We start from the raw sequence: 16,372 nt of genomic DNA on the forward strand, positions 1-16,372 counted from the left end.
TAGAGACGTCACATAGGCGTTTCACGGCTAGCGTCCAGCGCGTCGTCTGCCCACGTCCATACAAACACAACTGGAGAGTTACTATACAATTCGAAGTCCGTATCGTATCGTCCCTCTCACTCTCGTATTGAATAATATTAGCGTCAGCGGAACGGCAAGATACGAAGTTCGAATTTTGCACTTCGTAGTAGTATATGGCCTGAACAAACGCGAATTCTTTTCACAAACAACGGATCGTTTCCGAGCTACCTTAAAAATGCTGTATTCATTTTTTCACAAAAGAGAAGTTAATTTAAATTTATCGTTTGAAATACTCCAAACGTGTTTGGGGAGCGATTATTATTTCAAGTGTAATTGGCGGCAGAGTTTCGGGGAGGCTTTATTGCCACCACAACAGGTTTTATTTCAATCTTACTTGCACAAGTTTATTTGTTCGAAATACAGTAATTGTTCTAATTCAAAATTGTATAAAACCGACTTTTAAGGAATAAATTTAAATAACACAATAAAAAATGAGGTACGTTATGTTGTGTTTGTATACTAGACGTGAGTAAAGAATATAGAAATGTAACAGGCCGGCAGTTCTACCTGATTGGTTTTACTCTGCTGGCCCGGAGGTATTATCTTCTTGATAGAAAGAGTTCGCCGTTTCACAACGCCAACCTATCGCAACAGCATCAACAGTGTCTTATATATAAACCACTACAATATGCCTAGATATAGAAACCCACCACAAATATTGTTAAGTTGCAACGTGTATTTACAAGATTAAAATTGTTTTACAATGACAATAAAGTTTATTATTAAGTGCATGAAAATTAAACTCCAGGAATCGCAAACGATTGCCTAGTCTTTGTACCTTCTGTCTCGTTCAAATCTTTCATCAAAGAGACGGTTGCTATTTGTAATGTACTCGTATATACACGATTAGTAAATGAACACGTCTGAACATGTTTGAAAGCTTGATGGGAAGCAACAGAATGTAAACGGTACCTCCGCGTCGTTGGGATCCTTGGTGCTTCTGTCGTCTTCCATGCTCTCGTTCTCAAGATGCTCTTCCTCCGTCTGCGGCATCAGCTGCAGTTCCTCCTTGGACTTGAACTCGAGGTAGAGGATGTAGAGGGGGCACAGCAGGCTCAGAATTACCTTAGACCACGACAAAGCCAAGATGTGGCAAACGAAACGCTGCTGTCGACTAGCGATTCACTTTACTTAAAGCTCATGCTACGTTTAACTAAGTTAAAAGGGTGTCAGACGCTGACTTTACGGACGATAATAATGCGAATCAGGCCAGTAAAAAAACAATAAGCCTCGACGTTGCAATATACTAAATTAAAGGCTGTGTTCTTGTCAAAGAAGTCTTGAAGTTGAAACTGACAAGCTTGTTTGAGAAGTATACTATTATTACAACATAATTTCATGTTGTTTATTTATGAGTACCAACTCTCATTGCTGATGCCAAGTTACAGCAAATTTGCGACTTTTTTCCGTAAAATAAGCATCTGAACTAAATGCATCACATGCAGATCTCAAAAATTATCATAAAGCTCATTGACACACAGACATGACACGTAACCGCTCATTTCACGTTCGTTTGTTAAGAGATTAACCTCTACACTGATCTACGCGTGCCACCAATAGTCTGTGCGTTAACAAGTACATATAGTAGTAAAGGTAATGCGTACCTTAAGGCTGGTGTTTTTTCTAGTTCTCAAGCCTCCCATCCATAGGTCTGCGAGGATAATTTGTGAGCAAGGATGCGCGAGTAACGCCCTGTGATTGGCTGCGACCGCCAAGCTCAGGCAAGTCTGGCCTGACCAGTTCTGGAGCTCACACGTCAATAACTGCTGAGCCTGATCATCGTCCTGACGATAACAATAATCCAGCAACTCCAAAGCTGAAAAGTTTCGACAGTTCACACTTTGGCAGTTGTTGTTGCAATTTAAAGTTTTAATGGGTTTTTTGTTTAGTTAAAAGTTTCGAGACGACTGCCACCCGAATCCTAAGAAAGGATGTCTTGGATGTTTTACCCCTTTACACTGGCAGATTTTTAATTAAGTACTTCGTTTTAATTAAAAGCCTGTTGTTTTCGCAAGACTATTTTTTTTAGGTTGAGAGTTTCAAACTTAATTGGCAATGTTAGTATATTTAGGGGCTGTTAAATGTGTTGCCGTCTCCGTCTACTCAAACAAAACAAATAGAGACGGCATCACATTTAACCGTCAGTTAACACTAATCAATGGATGGTGAAACAGCCCCTAAGTCTCGCTTGTAGCACAACACGTCAACGAGTTACACAACTAGGGTTTGTTATTTTGAGTCTTTGTCGAGCGTTTCATTATTATTTCTGTTCTTGGTTTGTTTTACAGTAGGAATGTGAGTAAAAATGGAATGACGATTTTTCTTTGAAATAAAATAAATAATTAATATTAAATCAAAAAGACCAGCGAGATTTTCTACATGTTAACACCAGGATTGTCCTTGGCCATTGGACAAGGAATGAAACCTGTATATGGGTGCTACTCAGTAATTTTACAAAATAGCTTTATTTTAACGATTCTATTATAAAAAGGCAATTTAAAAGTCTTTTATTCCTATTTAAATAACATATTTTCTGATACCTACTTATATATACCCTGTTATCAAGTGGGCAGTTTGGAGGCTGCCTAACATTATTAATGTGCAATACAAACTATCCAAGTCTCGACGTTGTAGCTCTATGTATGGGAACTCCAGAATTTATCTGAAAACTCAATTTAAAAAAAAGTTTTTTTTGACACATCACTAATATTAGGTAGCCAACAAACTACACGCTTGATAAGGGGGTCCGCTGATAATCTTACTGACGCTTACCTTTGGTCTCAAACTCTTTAGCGTAATGCCGTAGCTCTTCGTACACTTCTGTCTCCATATCGTCCTCGGCAGCCTCGTGGGCCATGGCCTTATAGAGCTTGCAGGCCACTAAACTCTTGGCTAAAGCCTCTTCACCATGCGTCCACATCAACAAAGCCATTTGGTGCCGTTTTGTTAGTACTGCCCACATCTGAGAAAGTAAAAAAAAAATGTAGACTTTAAAAGTAAACTATGCAGAGTTTTTAGGGTTCCGTAGCCAATTGGCAAAAAACGGAACCCTTATGGATTCGTCATGTAGTGTGGGTCCCGGAGAAGGATATAGGATAGTTTTTATCCCGGAAAATTGCATAGTTCCCGCGGGATAGCGATAAACGAATTCTGCGCCGACGGAGTCGCGGGTAAGCCATCAACATTGTGGAGCGAGTACTCCATGCTAAAATCTACGTTAAACATATACCATCAAACAGATATATCCAAAAACTTCAAGTTGCAAGCTTTCCTTAAACGCAAGTCAGAGGGGTTTAAATCAAAGAAATCAAAAACAATATTGCCTGGCGAAATCAACGTATTTCTAAATGAAGCACCAGATGAGAAGTACCTTTTCTCTAAAGTAACCAGTGTTATAATATTAGTTAGAAAACAATGTTTTATTTTATTTAAAGACTTACAGGACTTTTTTTAATTTCTTGTTTCATTTCTGAAATAATGTCGTAGAAAAAGTTATGTGACAAGACTAAGTATATAATAGTATTTTATGCTAATGTAACATAACAAGGGTCATTATTCACGAGTGTGTGTTTATAACACGAGCCTTGGCGAGACGTCTGCCACTAATACCTATACACAAATCAATTGTCAGTGCCACAGTTAGAGCCCTTTAAGCAGGGCCTAGAGTAAACCCCATTTAAAATTTGCCTATAACACAGAGTATGTATATAACAGACACCACCTAGTACAAGCAAATGGTATCACCATAATACTGGCTATTCAACTGGCTATTTTTCTTTTCTTTGATTTTCCAATAGATGGCACCAGTGAGAACACAAATAACACGATACGTATTGCCATCTAGTGAGACACTTAAGGATACGGTTGTCGCTCGTTGTCCCAATCAACCTACCTACCTACTCACGACCACTGGTCAGTGCGTAATCAATCGAGGTTTCGGAATCGACGTGACGGAAACGGATCATTGCGAACAATTTTAGGAAACCACTTTCTTAACTATTTTAACTGTGTATTTTTTACTCATGTTTGGCCCTATAACAATTCTTCATTCCCGAAAAGTTCAGTAAGACAAGAAATAAACTATATTTTGCGGCTATGCCTACAAAGATAATAAAACATGCCCTTTCAATATTTTATTCCTTTTGCGGACTCGAATAAAATATTACACATAAGAAATACTCCGACTCCCTATTCACAAGCGTGTCAAATTAAACCCGATAAAGACCAAGCTTAGAGCCCGAAAGGTACCCCGATCACGTATTTATAGGGCTGTAAACGCAGATAAATGACCAAGTTTTTGCTACCCTCAGTACAGTCAGCATCGAAAGTAATTAGCACACTGTACGAGTCGGTTTTTATTAGGCATAAAATGGGAGAAAAACACAGCAGATTGAATTTGGCAACAGGTAGCGTGCGCTCAAGTGTCTGTAAGTTGTTCATTGAGGTGCTTTTCTACGTTAAATGATCATGATAAAAAATAGGGAAAGCTGTTCTTTTTTGATTTTAAGTAAAATTACTTAATATGTAAGAAATGCCGAATATGAAAATATCTAAAAATTCATCGTTGAGCTACATTATGCGATATATAAAAATTAACTATTTTTTTTTATCTCGACAGGGTCGGCTTACAAAAGGCAAGGGAAAGTGTCCAAGGTAGACCCCTGATGTACCTTGAACATTCGCCGTTGTCCAACAGATCATGTTTTGTCAAGAAAATATTTATTATTTATTTAGTTATTTGTATGTGTTGTTATGACCCCCGTTCAGGGTCGTACTTGGTCTAACGGATCTCGTTGGTCCTACAACGGAGAAATGCCGCTGGGGTAATGGCGTATGTTTGAGCCAAGTATAATGCGGAGGGGTATTGATTACTTTGACAATAGTATACCTAGTTTAATTTTTGATTTAATTGTCATAATTTGTTCACTGGATATCTTGTAAGTTATTATTCCGCAATCGATGATTTCAACAATATTGAGATTGAATAAAACTTTGTTTTTTTTTTGTTTAACTCTACTTTTCGTGAACCAGTCAGTGTAGTTTGTTCAAACATAAATCATAATGCGGCGGTTAAGTTAAACAAAAAAAAAAGAAACTATATTTATGGAAATCTCAGTAATTCTATATAGCTACTAAAAATAGTTACGATCTAACTGCAAACCAAACTTCTAAAACAGAAGTTTTTTATACGAGTGGCCGACAGAATGCAGAAATATTCGACTGAAACGTATCGAGACGTGTTCAGAAATTGACACGGCAGGTTCTTAGAAGTTTCACCTAAAAGTAAAACTTAATTTAGGTTCGTGTTTCTAACCCCACAGCTAATTCTTACCCGTATCCGATGTTACAAAACCACCGAAATGCTTTGTGAGTTTAAACCCTTACATCCTGGAATTATTCGAGTTAAACACATTAAAAGCCTTAATTCGTTCTCGACTTTAAATCCTGCTGTATAAGACTCAAGATGATAATTGAACGGGTTAAAATATTTACTTTTTCAAACGACGTTCCACGTTTGAGAGGCTAACACGCTGCCAGGATTGTGTAAATAGGGTTTTAATGTTTCAGAACGAGTGTTGAACTAGACATGCGTTCATCCGATGCATAATAAAAGTAGTAGGTACATCTTTCCTACAAGGTCACGCAAAGCCCATGCCTCTGGCCCATACGTAAAAGTGCGTGCGTGCGTTTGTGTACGTCTGTATGCTTGTTACTACTTCACGCTTGAACGGCTGGACGGATTTGGATAAAATTTGGTACTGAAATGCCATGATATTTTCACGGGTTCGGGATAAAATCTCAAAATTTTAACCGTAATGATTAGAGACCACAAAGGTGGACCAATGGGGTGTTGAAAGTTTCTCGATGAGGGCTACAACATAGATGTCGCTAGTGTCGCTGCTTAAGTGACTAAATAAGAAACAAACAAGCTGAGATATGTGGTGTATAGGAGAAATTCGTGGCTGTACTCCTGTCCAGTGGTAGTGTAGGGGTATGGCACGCAGCGCAGAAAGCTGAGGTCCTGGGTTCGATTCCCAGCGCTGGTTTCTTTTTCTGGTTTTTCTGTGCATCTATTTTTCAGTTTGTATTTTCGATACTTACCAGTAGCTCATTGAATGGGTAGTCGAACAGCGCCATCTCTGTGGTGACTGGCATGAAACCGGTGATGAGAGATAACCCCCCGGCTGCGTGACGGGTGAAAGACGCGCTGTTGCGGTGAACATTCACGCTCTTGTTCATCACCTTTGCGTAGATTGGGCGGAACTTACGGCGTGTGTAGTAGCATCTGTAAAAAAGAGTCTCTATGTATCTCATTTTTTTACTCACGACGGAACGGAGAAGGCATGAGTTTCGGGTGAGAGGTTAATTTTTTTTCGTGCGCCAACGAATGTTCCCATTTATCTCCAGAATAATTAGATCGATTTATTACTGAAATGTTTTCACTACCGGTATATGAAAATTCAGAGCTATGTTTCTTTAACAAACCAATCACTCTGTTGAAAAAACGTACGATTTCCAGTTGTAATTTAATTATGTTTTTCGTTTAAAAAATCATCCGATCCGAATCAGTGAAAATACGGTTCGGAATAATCGTAAAATTTGTATGCTAGTTATTTACGCACTAGATCTGATAGATTTCGAATGACGGAACTATAAAAATAGTTCTCCGAGTACTCCGGTATTCCGGTATTCCCATTGATTTGGATTGGTTTTAGAAAGATCGCAGTGCAAAACTGCTTTTACATAACTTCTCATCAGACTGCGTCGACTTGAATGTGGTAACAAGTCGGTGCTACGAACTAGTGCTACGCCGTAGGCATCGTAGATACTTCTACGAAACAGGCTTCGATTATCTTCTTACTAACAATTCTACAAAGTAGGTATTAAAAATAACAGTGCACGGTTTATAGTATACCTACTAGACATTGCCAACGACTTTGTCTACGAGGATAATGCAATTTTCATTAGATAAAAAGTAAATATCCTATAATGTTGACGTAGACGACCGGATGGCCAAGTGGTTAGAGAACCTGACTACGAAGCTTGAGGTCCCGGGTTCGATTCCCGGCCGGAGCAGATATTTGTATGAATAATAAGAATGTTTGTTCTCGGGTCTTGGATGTTTTATATGTATTTAAGTATATATTTATCTATATAAGTATGTTTATCCGTTGCCTCGTATCCATAGTACAAGCTTTGCTTAGTTTGGGACTAGGTCAATTTTGGTCTCAAGTGTCCTGATATTATATTAACATTTTGATATTTATGTATTAGGTTTTTTATTTTATCAGACTGGATGGCAAACGAGCAAGTGGTCTCCTGATGGTAAGAGATCACCACCGCCCATAAACATCTGCAACACCAGGTATTTTTTTTTTTATAATGTGTCCAGATTAAAAAATGTGCCAAATTTCATTTAGATCCGTTGAACCCCTTCACGTAATGGAGTGACAATCCAAACCTTCACATTTATAATATTAGTAGGATTGAATCGGTAAGCACAAGTTTTTTTGGTAATATTTTATTTATTTTTATTTAGCCATTGTCTGTGTCCCACTGCTGGGCAAGGGCGTCTTCCTCGGATTTCCAACTTCCCCTGTGAAAACACGACAACAATGTAACACATTACGAAAACAGGTCGTATCAATATATGTATTTCATAATACGATACTACTTTTTGGAATATAATTTCTGAATTTCATTCCTGGCGTGCTGAGCTGGCGTGCTGGCGTGCGGGAGACACTATTTTTATGTCCTCGCAGTGATCGTGAAAAGCACAATGTTTAGTCTCGGCCAAAAGTTGAAACTTACTTTTGTGCCTCTACAACAATGTACTATTTATCAACGTTTATGAGCGACAATAATTTTATTTCATTACATCGCTGAAAGCAATCTTTTCCTATTAACTTCAACAGTACTTCACTAACATAATCAAAACCATGACTTTGAGCAAAGCAGGGATTCTACCAAGTTTGAAATACGAATTTCATATCATATCTGTCACACGTGTTAAATATATTATTAGCGAGAACGGGAGGGCATGATTCAAATTTCAAATTTCTTACTTCTGAGTATAAGGCCAGGTAAATAAGCGTTTCATGTGTAATAAAATTATGTACAGACAGAAACATCAAATTGCCGTGTATTGGGCAGGCGTGCCATCGAGTCCTACGTAATAAGAAATTATTATAAATAATTCTCGGAAGCTGGTATGTCATGTTTGTGAAGGACCAAAAACGACTTTCTGGTGAGCGAGTAAAGATCAATTTGGAATAAAATAAATTATTTATAGCTTGCGAGGGTTACCAGTCGACGAGGTCTGGGGTAAAATGTTTTTTTTTTTCATCTTGGACGTAACGAGAGTGTTACTTTGGGCTCAGAACGGTCATGTTTGTGGTTTTTGAAGCATTTTTTTATGACATAGGGTGGCTAACAAGCAATTAGGTCGGGTTTTTGGATACAAAAATGGTTATTTTGATGATGATGATGATTCGACCGATTTCGGCCATGGCGACCATTTCGATTCGTAATTATTCGATTGGCGCACATGCGCTCTAAGATGGCTTACATAGCATTTAATTCTAGCTGTGAACGCACGTCTGCATTGACGGTACTTAAGTAACATTCTATTTAATCAGTCGGTTAAGTATATTATTAAAAAGTTTTGGGAATGTATTTTTTCTTTTGTCAATGAAACAAAAAATAACTAAATTGAAATGCGTCAAAGTTCGGGGCCCGTGATGTGACGACATGCTAAAAAGGTGCTATCGCACAGCGTGACGTTACGTTAAACTTTAACGGTCTATATCCTCATCTTTTTTATGTGTGTTGATGAAATCTATAATAACATACGAAAAATAAAACAGTTTTTATTTTCAGTTTCTGTTAGTCTGAGTCGGGCTTAGGGATCTTTGGTCTCCATAAATAAAATAAATAAATAAATATCACGAGACAATTCACACCAATGGACCTAGTCCCAAAGTAAGCTTAGCAAAGCTTGTGTTATGGGTACTAAGCAACGGATAAATATAATTACATACTTAAATAGATATTAAACACCCAAGACCCGAGAACAAGCATACGTATTTTTCATACAAATATCTGCCCCGACACGGGAATCGAACCCGGGACCTCAAGCTTCGTAGTCAGGTACTCTAACCACTAGGCCATCTGGTCGTCCATAGACTAAGCCTTACATTCATCCATTAGGCAAGATAAGACCTCCACATTACTAAAAGCATAATTTTTTCGTGACGCTTTCGTACAATCAAGCTAATGGCAACCAACAGCAGGCTTTAGACAAATCAGGCTGTTCAGCTTAAAAATAGACTTTCAAAACCTAACTTTTGGGCTAATTATTTAACCTCAATATTGGGCTGATTATTTTGAAGCCCGGATAGCCCAGTGGTTAGAGAACCTGACTACGAAGCTTGAGGTCCAAGGTTCAATCCCCGGGCGGGGCAGATATTGAAATGAAATGTGTATTACTTGCGGAATATGGGTTACATAGGGTGTTACCTACCTACGTCATTAATAATAAACTCAGCCATATTCTACGTAATTAAGCGATACTAAATTATTTTGTTACTTTTAATATATATTTTTGATATTTACTTTTTATTTATTTTTTATTTATTACCATTTTGAATACTTAACTATTTTTTTTATGTTGCGTGATAAGAGCCTTTTCAGATAATCCGATCTGATATCGGTATCGGACGCCGATACCGATATCGGAGTAAGTAAAATGTATGGAATATTTACCATTCTTCAGATTATCCGATCCGATATCGGATCATATTTCATACATTTTACTTGCCCTTTTATCGTATCGGAGTCCGATACCGATATCGGATCGGATAATCTGAAAACGCCCTATATGAGAACTAGCCAAGTCCGACTTTAGGCTTCAATTATCCTAAGTTATAAGAAGAAATGATATTTTAAGTTGTTATAAAATAATTTCAGGACCGACCATTGAACTTGGCACCTTAGCACTTGACCCATTTAGATATCACTTCTTTTGTCGTCAAAGTGAACAATCAAGGCGTATATCATAATATTGACTTGGCTCTCTTTTCACATTTATGTTTTGACGGGCTTATAATGACCAGACCGACACACAGTTTTTACGGACAATTAGATGTTGGCTACTAACCTGTAAGCTCCTCCCATCAGCTTGTTTATCACCAGCCCAATATCATGCAGCGTATAGATGTAACCCCTGGGCAAATGTGGACGGACGTCCCTCAGGATGTACTGCAGCGTGTTCCCAGGTCCACTCTTGGTGTTATACAGCTCTTCGAGACGAGGGATGGTGAGGAACTTGCGCATGGAGACGCCATTTTCTAAGAGCAGCTTGACGAAGTCTATGCGATCGTGCTCCAGTGCTTGCATCATTGCTTCGTCGAGAGCTCCTGTGAAAAGAAAGAAAAAATAAAATTATAATATAAATTTGAATTTATAAAAGACGAGTTTCTACAACGGGATATTTGTTACATTATTGTAGACCGGGATTACTTTTGATGAGTTGTAGACCCTGTAATAAATATATTTTTTGTACAGGTATATTAATCTAATATATAAAATTCTCGTGTCACATTTGTGACCAAACTCCTCCGAAACGGCTTGACCGATTTTTATGAAATTTTTGTGATGTGATTTTAGGACGTAAACTATTTTTCATACTTCTACGCAAATGGAGTCGCGGGCAACTGCTAGTCTTATTATAAATAATCTTAAACCATTAAAAACTGCTAATCGGGGCAAAACTGCTCATAGAGCTAGTTATACTGTATATATCCAACTTTAGAGCCACAAAAGCAACAGAAAATAATGATTTTAGGAGAAGTAACTACAATTGCGTCATATCTTCGGGTCGTCAATGTTTATATAAAATTTTTGAAAACAAAAAAATCTTCTCTGAACTAATATATACCTACAAGTAGTTTGCTCACCCGTGACCTTTAAAGTTTAAGGTCTTGTTAAGGTTCATTGGTAAGGACCTCCCCAAACTAGCGTCTTCTTCAATAAATTACTTTCGTTTCCTAAATCTCAAACTCAGATTTACCTGCCTGAAATGAAACACAAAGAAAATTCGCTTTGTTACACATCGTACAATTTATCACCCTTCCAATAGAACCGTCAGATGCCTCAATTAATTTGTCCTACTTAGCAATTGTCCGAGAGAGCGAGATAAAGCTCATTGAGCCATTACAGAATTAACCGCCAATAGCCATTGATTATATAAATATAAATAAATAAATATCACGGGACAATTCACACCAATTGACCTAGTCCCAAAGTAAGCGTAGCAAAGCTTGTGTTATGGGTACTAAGCAACGGATAAATATATTTATATAGATAGATACATACTTAAATACATATTAAACATCCGTGACCCGAGAACAAACATTCGTATTTTTCATACAAATATCTGCCCCGACACGGGAATTGAACCCGGGACCTCAAGCTTTGTAGTCAGGTCCTCTAACCACTAGGCCATCTGGTCAAACCACATTGAACCACAGAAATAATAACAATAGGGATAAGAATAATAGCTGAAGTGTGACTGGGCTGGTCATGTTTGCCGCATGCCGGACGAGTTGTGGGCCAAACTAACCACCGGGTGGACGTCCATCGACTCAAAAAGGCGACCTGGCAGACCTAGGCAGCGATGGCGGGACGAACTGGACTATAAAACTACCGTGAGACACTCATATTAATTGATATTGTAACGGATAACTCACGTCTTAAGGTGACGCATCGCTAAACAATGAATCGAAAACAGAGCGTTTGTACCCCGCAACCCGCTCACACCCTCTACTTTTTACGCGGCTTGCGTGTCACAGTCGACCGTATGTTACACTGACAGCGCCTAGACAGCGCGCTAAAACAGACAGAGACGTCTTAGAGTTGCCCTTACAACTTTTTTTAGTTTTTTTGCAAATAGCAGTAGGTAATGAAATCACGAGTATTTTTAACTGACTTCAAGAAAAGGAGGAGGTTATCAATTCGGTTGTATTTTCTTTTTGCTTTCAATTAGGTCCCATATGCACCAAATCAGGATCTGAAGATCGGATCCTAAGGAAATCGAGGGAAGTCTTCAAATATTGTAGGGACACCTATGGTAATTTCGATATCTTTAGTAGTAACTTGTGCATTTGCTCTTGAAAATCTTCATTTCGTGAAGTGGAACTGATGATGAAGACCACATTTGACCAACCGAGCTACTACTCGATAACAAGTACCTCACGGGTTGAATTTCAATGACTTTAACACAGTTGCTAAGCAATTTAAGTTAATCGTAATGCATATGGTGAAATGGAACGGGTGACGATGCACCAGGACTCCTCAATAATGAAAGTCTCTGCATCGGAAATAGCAATTTTTTGTAAAAGGTGACGAGCAGTTGACATTAAACTATTGTATCTTAGATCTTTTACACTGAAAGGCGTGAAAAAAAAATATAACGAAAAATTGAACTGACTACAAAAAAACCATGAAAATAATTTTCTACCATTCAGAAATCGGTGCCTCAGCACGAGCCAGCAGGAGTGGACCTATATAGTCTTCTACTATACGCGTATATTGGGCTTCAATTACTCCTGCTGGCTCGTGCTGAGGCACCGATTTCTGAATGGTAGAAAATTATTTTCATGGTTTTTTGTAGTCGGTTCAATTTTTTATTCTTATGGAACTATTTTACAAAATTTTATTAACTTGCAATATTTGTATTGTGTGTTGTTGTTGTTCTGTTGTTGTTTGTAAAATCTTGCAAGTGAATTTTGACTCACTTCTAATGGTCTGATTGACGTGAAATTTGGCATATGTACTTATGTGGGGTGGATGACAGTGCAAGTACAATCCACAAAAAACACAGTCGACAAGAGCTTGTATTAAAAATTAAATTTATAGATTTGGCCTGCCACCATATATTGTCCATTTGATAGTAAGTAGGTTGAGACCCATTACACATAAGAAATCTCGGGCCGTAAATGTAGGCAAGTATTGCAGAGCAAAAAGTAAATAATACAAACGTACGGTTTTACAGGTAATTTTTTATATTTATCTTTTTTAATATTAATATTTTACTTATTTACACTTAACACAGTTATTTACTAATTTACATAGGTATTTATATTTTACATTTTACTTATTTATATTAAAAAAAAAATATTTACACAAACATTATTAAAAGACAACGCAATCATTTATAGCCGTTTGTTAAATTTATTCATTTAGATCTACAAGATCTGCCAATGGCTGTATTTAACCAATAAGTTCTATAAACAGCCCGAAGAGGGCGTTGTTAAACTAGTATATAAGGAGATAACTCTTAGAAATAAAGGCCTTTTTTCCGCCATCACCGCCGGCAACGGTCGGCACAAAAGAATTAATCTGTATTTTATTCTTCCCAGAATTGAGATTGGTTTTTGGATTCTTTTTGTATTTTTTTATTTCAACTCCAAATTTGGTTACTTTTACGATCATCCCGTAAAATCCACATCGAAAATACAAACTGAAACATAGATCAGAAAAATCAGGAAAGCGCTGGTCTCTTTTTCTGGTTTTTCCGTGCATCTATGTTTGTTTGTATTTTCCCAGAATTACCCAAATTTAACACCGTTATTATTCGGAAACTGACATAACATAATTTGAGTTGTCAACGTTAGCTACACACCGAAAACTCAGATTGCAAGCCTACTCGTACTTGATTTTCAGAAACTAATTTCATTATAGCTAATCTGTAATCAAACGAACACTTATGCTGAGAAAGTTTTACAAGTTCCATTATAAAATGATTAAAATCAATTATTCGGTGCCCCAAATCTTGATTTTCGGTCTCAATCTGAAACAAACGTTTATTTTACTCTAGATATTGTAAGGGTCAACTTTTTATTTAAGGTTCAACTGTGTTATTTTTAGTACAATACAAATATTCGTAACACCACAGATCAGTACGGTCAGCATCAAAAGTAGCTGCGTATTTTTAAACTTTGTCGTTATACAACAACGTACTTACACCATACAACAAAGTAAAAAAAACGACAAAGTAAAAAAATGATCCGCTACTTTGGGTGCTGACTATACAGTGAAATCACAGTAAAAAAAGGCAAAGTAGAAAAAAGCTGTCTTATATCTTTAAAATTAACCTTTTTAGAACCTATGTACAAAACAACACAATACTCCGACTCTTTATTGTACACCAAAGTATAAGTACATTCGTTTACTGGCTTTAAGTTAATACAAAACCTACTGATACTTCAGATGCGCATTCTAATACTATGTTGAGAGATGAGTTATTTTTCTCACATTATATTTCTATCTATAATAGAAAAAAAAAACATTTTTACAAGTTTCAAACCAAAAAATATGATCTTTATTCTGCTCACGTAAAAATTGGCAATAAAAGAAATACTGTAGCTGTAGACCTACATAGTTTCTTCAAGAAGGTCCTTATTATTCTTATCTGCAGTTCTTAAATAAATTTTCTTATTTATAAACTTGAATTTGTTATTAATTATACTATAATTACTATGTAGGTAGGTAGGCGTTTTCAAAAAAAAGTGTACCTTTTCTTTCAAAATGTATTTAATTTTTTCATATAAACTTTATGAGTCAGTTTTGTGACGCCCATACCGAGTGTTTGAAAAAAAAAAGTTACAAAACTGTCATTTTTGATAGGGACTTTTTTTTAAACCATCGGAATCGATTGTACTTTTGATTCTGAGAAGGAAAAACTATATTTTTTCCAAAATTGAAAAAAAAGAATGAATACGCTTTTTTGTGAAAACGCCCAGGTAGGCACTAAAATCTTACGAGATTAATACATTTTGTAACTGCATACATTGGCGAATATTCTCGTTTTCCAAAGAAACTAAATTAAAATGAAGCGATATTAACTTCAATCAAGAGTTGATATTCAAAGTAAGTAGATCTTTAAAATTAATATGGATACATACCACTACATATCCTTGCATAAAATCGATTGACATTGTTTTATTTCCACCTAAATTCGAAGACGGCTCCAAGACTTTATTCTCAGAACTTTGTTCTAATGATTGCTTCCTGAAAGATAATAATGTATTTTTATTATTTGTGTTACTGCTTATTGAAATGTGAATAGTTTTGTAAGTATAGTCAATGGCTTTTTGTACAAACACTGAATTGCAATAATGAAAGGAATAAAATCGATTTTCTACAGTACCTTTAGATTTCTAAAGTTTAGAAGTTAATGTTTTCGCGTACTTAGGTACTTGCAGTTCACTATTGGTTCACACACATACTTTAGAATATTTTTAACTATTAATTACCTTACCTACCTACCTACTTACCTATCTAAAAAGTAGGTAAGTACTTAGGTATTACCTATTATACTCGTATAAAACTAGAAGCAGATAGGGAATATTACTGCAATGTTCTGCCGTCAGAATGCAGCACTAGCACAAACCGTAATCGAATGCCTTTTAAATGTCCGTAAGATACCAAAATATCACATTATATCAAAAAGTTTTTTGGAAATATAGCTCTATTGTTACTTTCGATGTAAATATCATATTATTTTGTTAGTATGTCATATGTCATGAACCGTCATGGCGACAAACTAAGAACTGACGTTGTCATGGCGATTTGTTTACGTTTTGTGCCAGTGAACTGTAGAAATATAATGATTACTCACCTTTTCTTAATCATAACCATACATTCATGAATTAAACAACCTTTATTTTTCCTTTTTGAAGATCCGACATTTTTTTCCCATTTATTGCTCGGTATTATTTTATATGCGATCGATGGCGCGTGGCAGTTCGACTAGCATAGGTCCGTCGCTGACAACGCCGGCGGCGGTCTGAGGCATGCGCTGAGAGGGGACTGGTTTCATAGGGTTTCATACAAAATACGAGCGCGCGCTAGCTTATATTAAAATGTCGTAAGCGACAAAACGGTTTTTGTCGTTTCAACTACAAATTACAATTTAATAAAATAAAATCCAACTTGAATGTTGAAGTATGGGTTAAAACTAATTTAACATGAAAATTTGGAATCTTAATTTGATCTGGGTTGCCTGTAAGAAGCAAATCCCTGTCTTACAAGAGGTATCTTTGATATTTTTTTCTGTGCTATAAAATTTTACGAATCGTGTTTCGGCAACTTGGAAAACAAAGTCATTGAAATGAAGAATCAGGTTTTCAAATATCACTTTGATATGTTTTGTAATTGCTGAGATAAAACTAGATGTTTTTCACCAAAATACCCAATTCGTCGTCTTAAACCGAGTCTAGGTCGACAT

At 36.6% G+C, this 16,372-nt stretch overlaps 2 protein-coding genes across 25 annotated transcripts in view; both read right to left on the reverse strand.

The window, feature by feature from the left end:
• Window positions 1-16,372, reverse strand: part of Trpm (transient receptor potential cation channel, subfamily M) — a 343,650-nt gene that overhangs the window by 24,346 nt on the left and 302,932 nt on the right. For 16 of the 24 annotated variants that reach the window (XM_074097916.1, XM_074097932.1, XM_074097921.1 and 13 more), the window contains 6 exons: window positions 10,241-10,499; window positions 6,184-6,367; window positions 2,854-3,043; window positions 1,686-1,897; window positions 994-1,146; window positions 589-663 (listed from right to left, as the gene is read on the reverse strand). In XM_074097916.1, coding sequence (XP_073954017.1) covers window positions 589-663; window positions 994-1,146; window positions 1,686-1,897; window positions 2,854-3,043; window positions 6,184-6,367; window positions 10,241-10,499 — 1,073 coding nt within the window. The remainder of the gene's footprint in view (window positions 1-588; window positions 664-993; window positions 1,147-1,685; window positions 1,898-2,853; window positions 3,044-6,183; window positions 6,368-10,240; window positions 10,500-16,372) is intronic. The other 8 variants (XM_074097935.1, XM_074097928.1, XM_074097926.1 and 5 more) reach the window with 2 other exon arrangements.
• On the reverse strand, window positions 12,904-16,344 carry LOC141434699 (uncharacterized). The gene is made up of 3 exons (XM_074097131.1): window positions 15,764-16,344; window positions 15,048-15,153; window positions 12,904-13,933 (listed from the first exon to the last, which is right to left on the reverse strand). Exons 1-3 carry the CDS (start codon window positions 15,781-15,783, stop codon window positions 13,754-13,756), a joined length of 306 nt encoding a protein of 101 aa, XP_073953232.1. The 5' UTR covers window positions 15,784-16,344; the 3' UTR covers window positions 12,904-13,753.

Source organism: Choristoneura fumiferana, chromosome 14 (genome assembly GCF_025370935.1).
Source record: "Choristoneura fumiferana chromosome 14, NRCan_CFum_1, whole genome shotgun sequence".
NCBI classification, from domain to species: domain Eukaryota; kingdom Metazoa; phylum Arthropoda; class Insecta; order Lepidoptera; family Tortricidae; genus Choristoneura; species Choristoneura fumiferana.

What these genes read in the sequence shown, in the direction of transcription:
- LOC141434699 (XM_074097131.1), bottom strand. Translation starts at nt 15,783, where the DNA reads ATGGTTATGATTAAGAAAAG. An exon ending in ATGGTTATGATTAAGAAAAG is followed by an intron (nt 15,154 to 15,763) that starts GTGAGTAATCAT and finishes ATTATCTTTCAG; the next exon opens with GAAGCAATCATTAGAACAAA. An exon ending in TTATGCAAGGATATGTAGTG is followed by an intron (nt 13,934 to 15,047) that starts GTATGTATCCAT and finishes CGTTTGTTTCAG; the next exon opens with ATTGAGACCGAAAATCAAGA.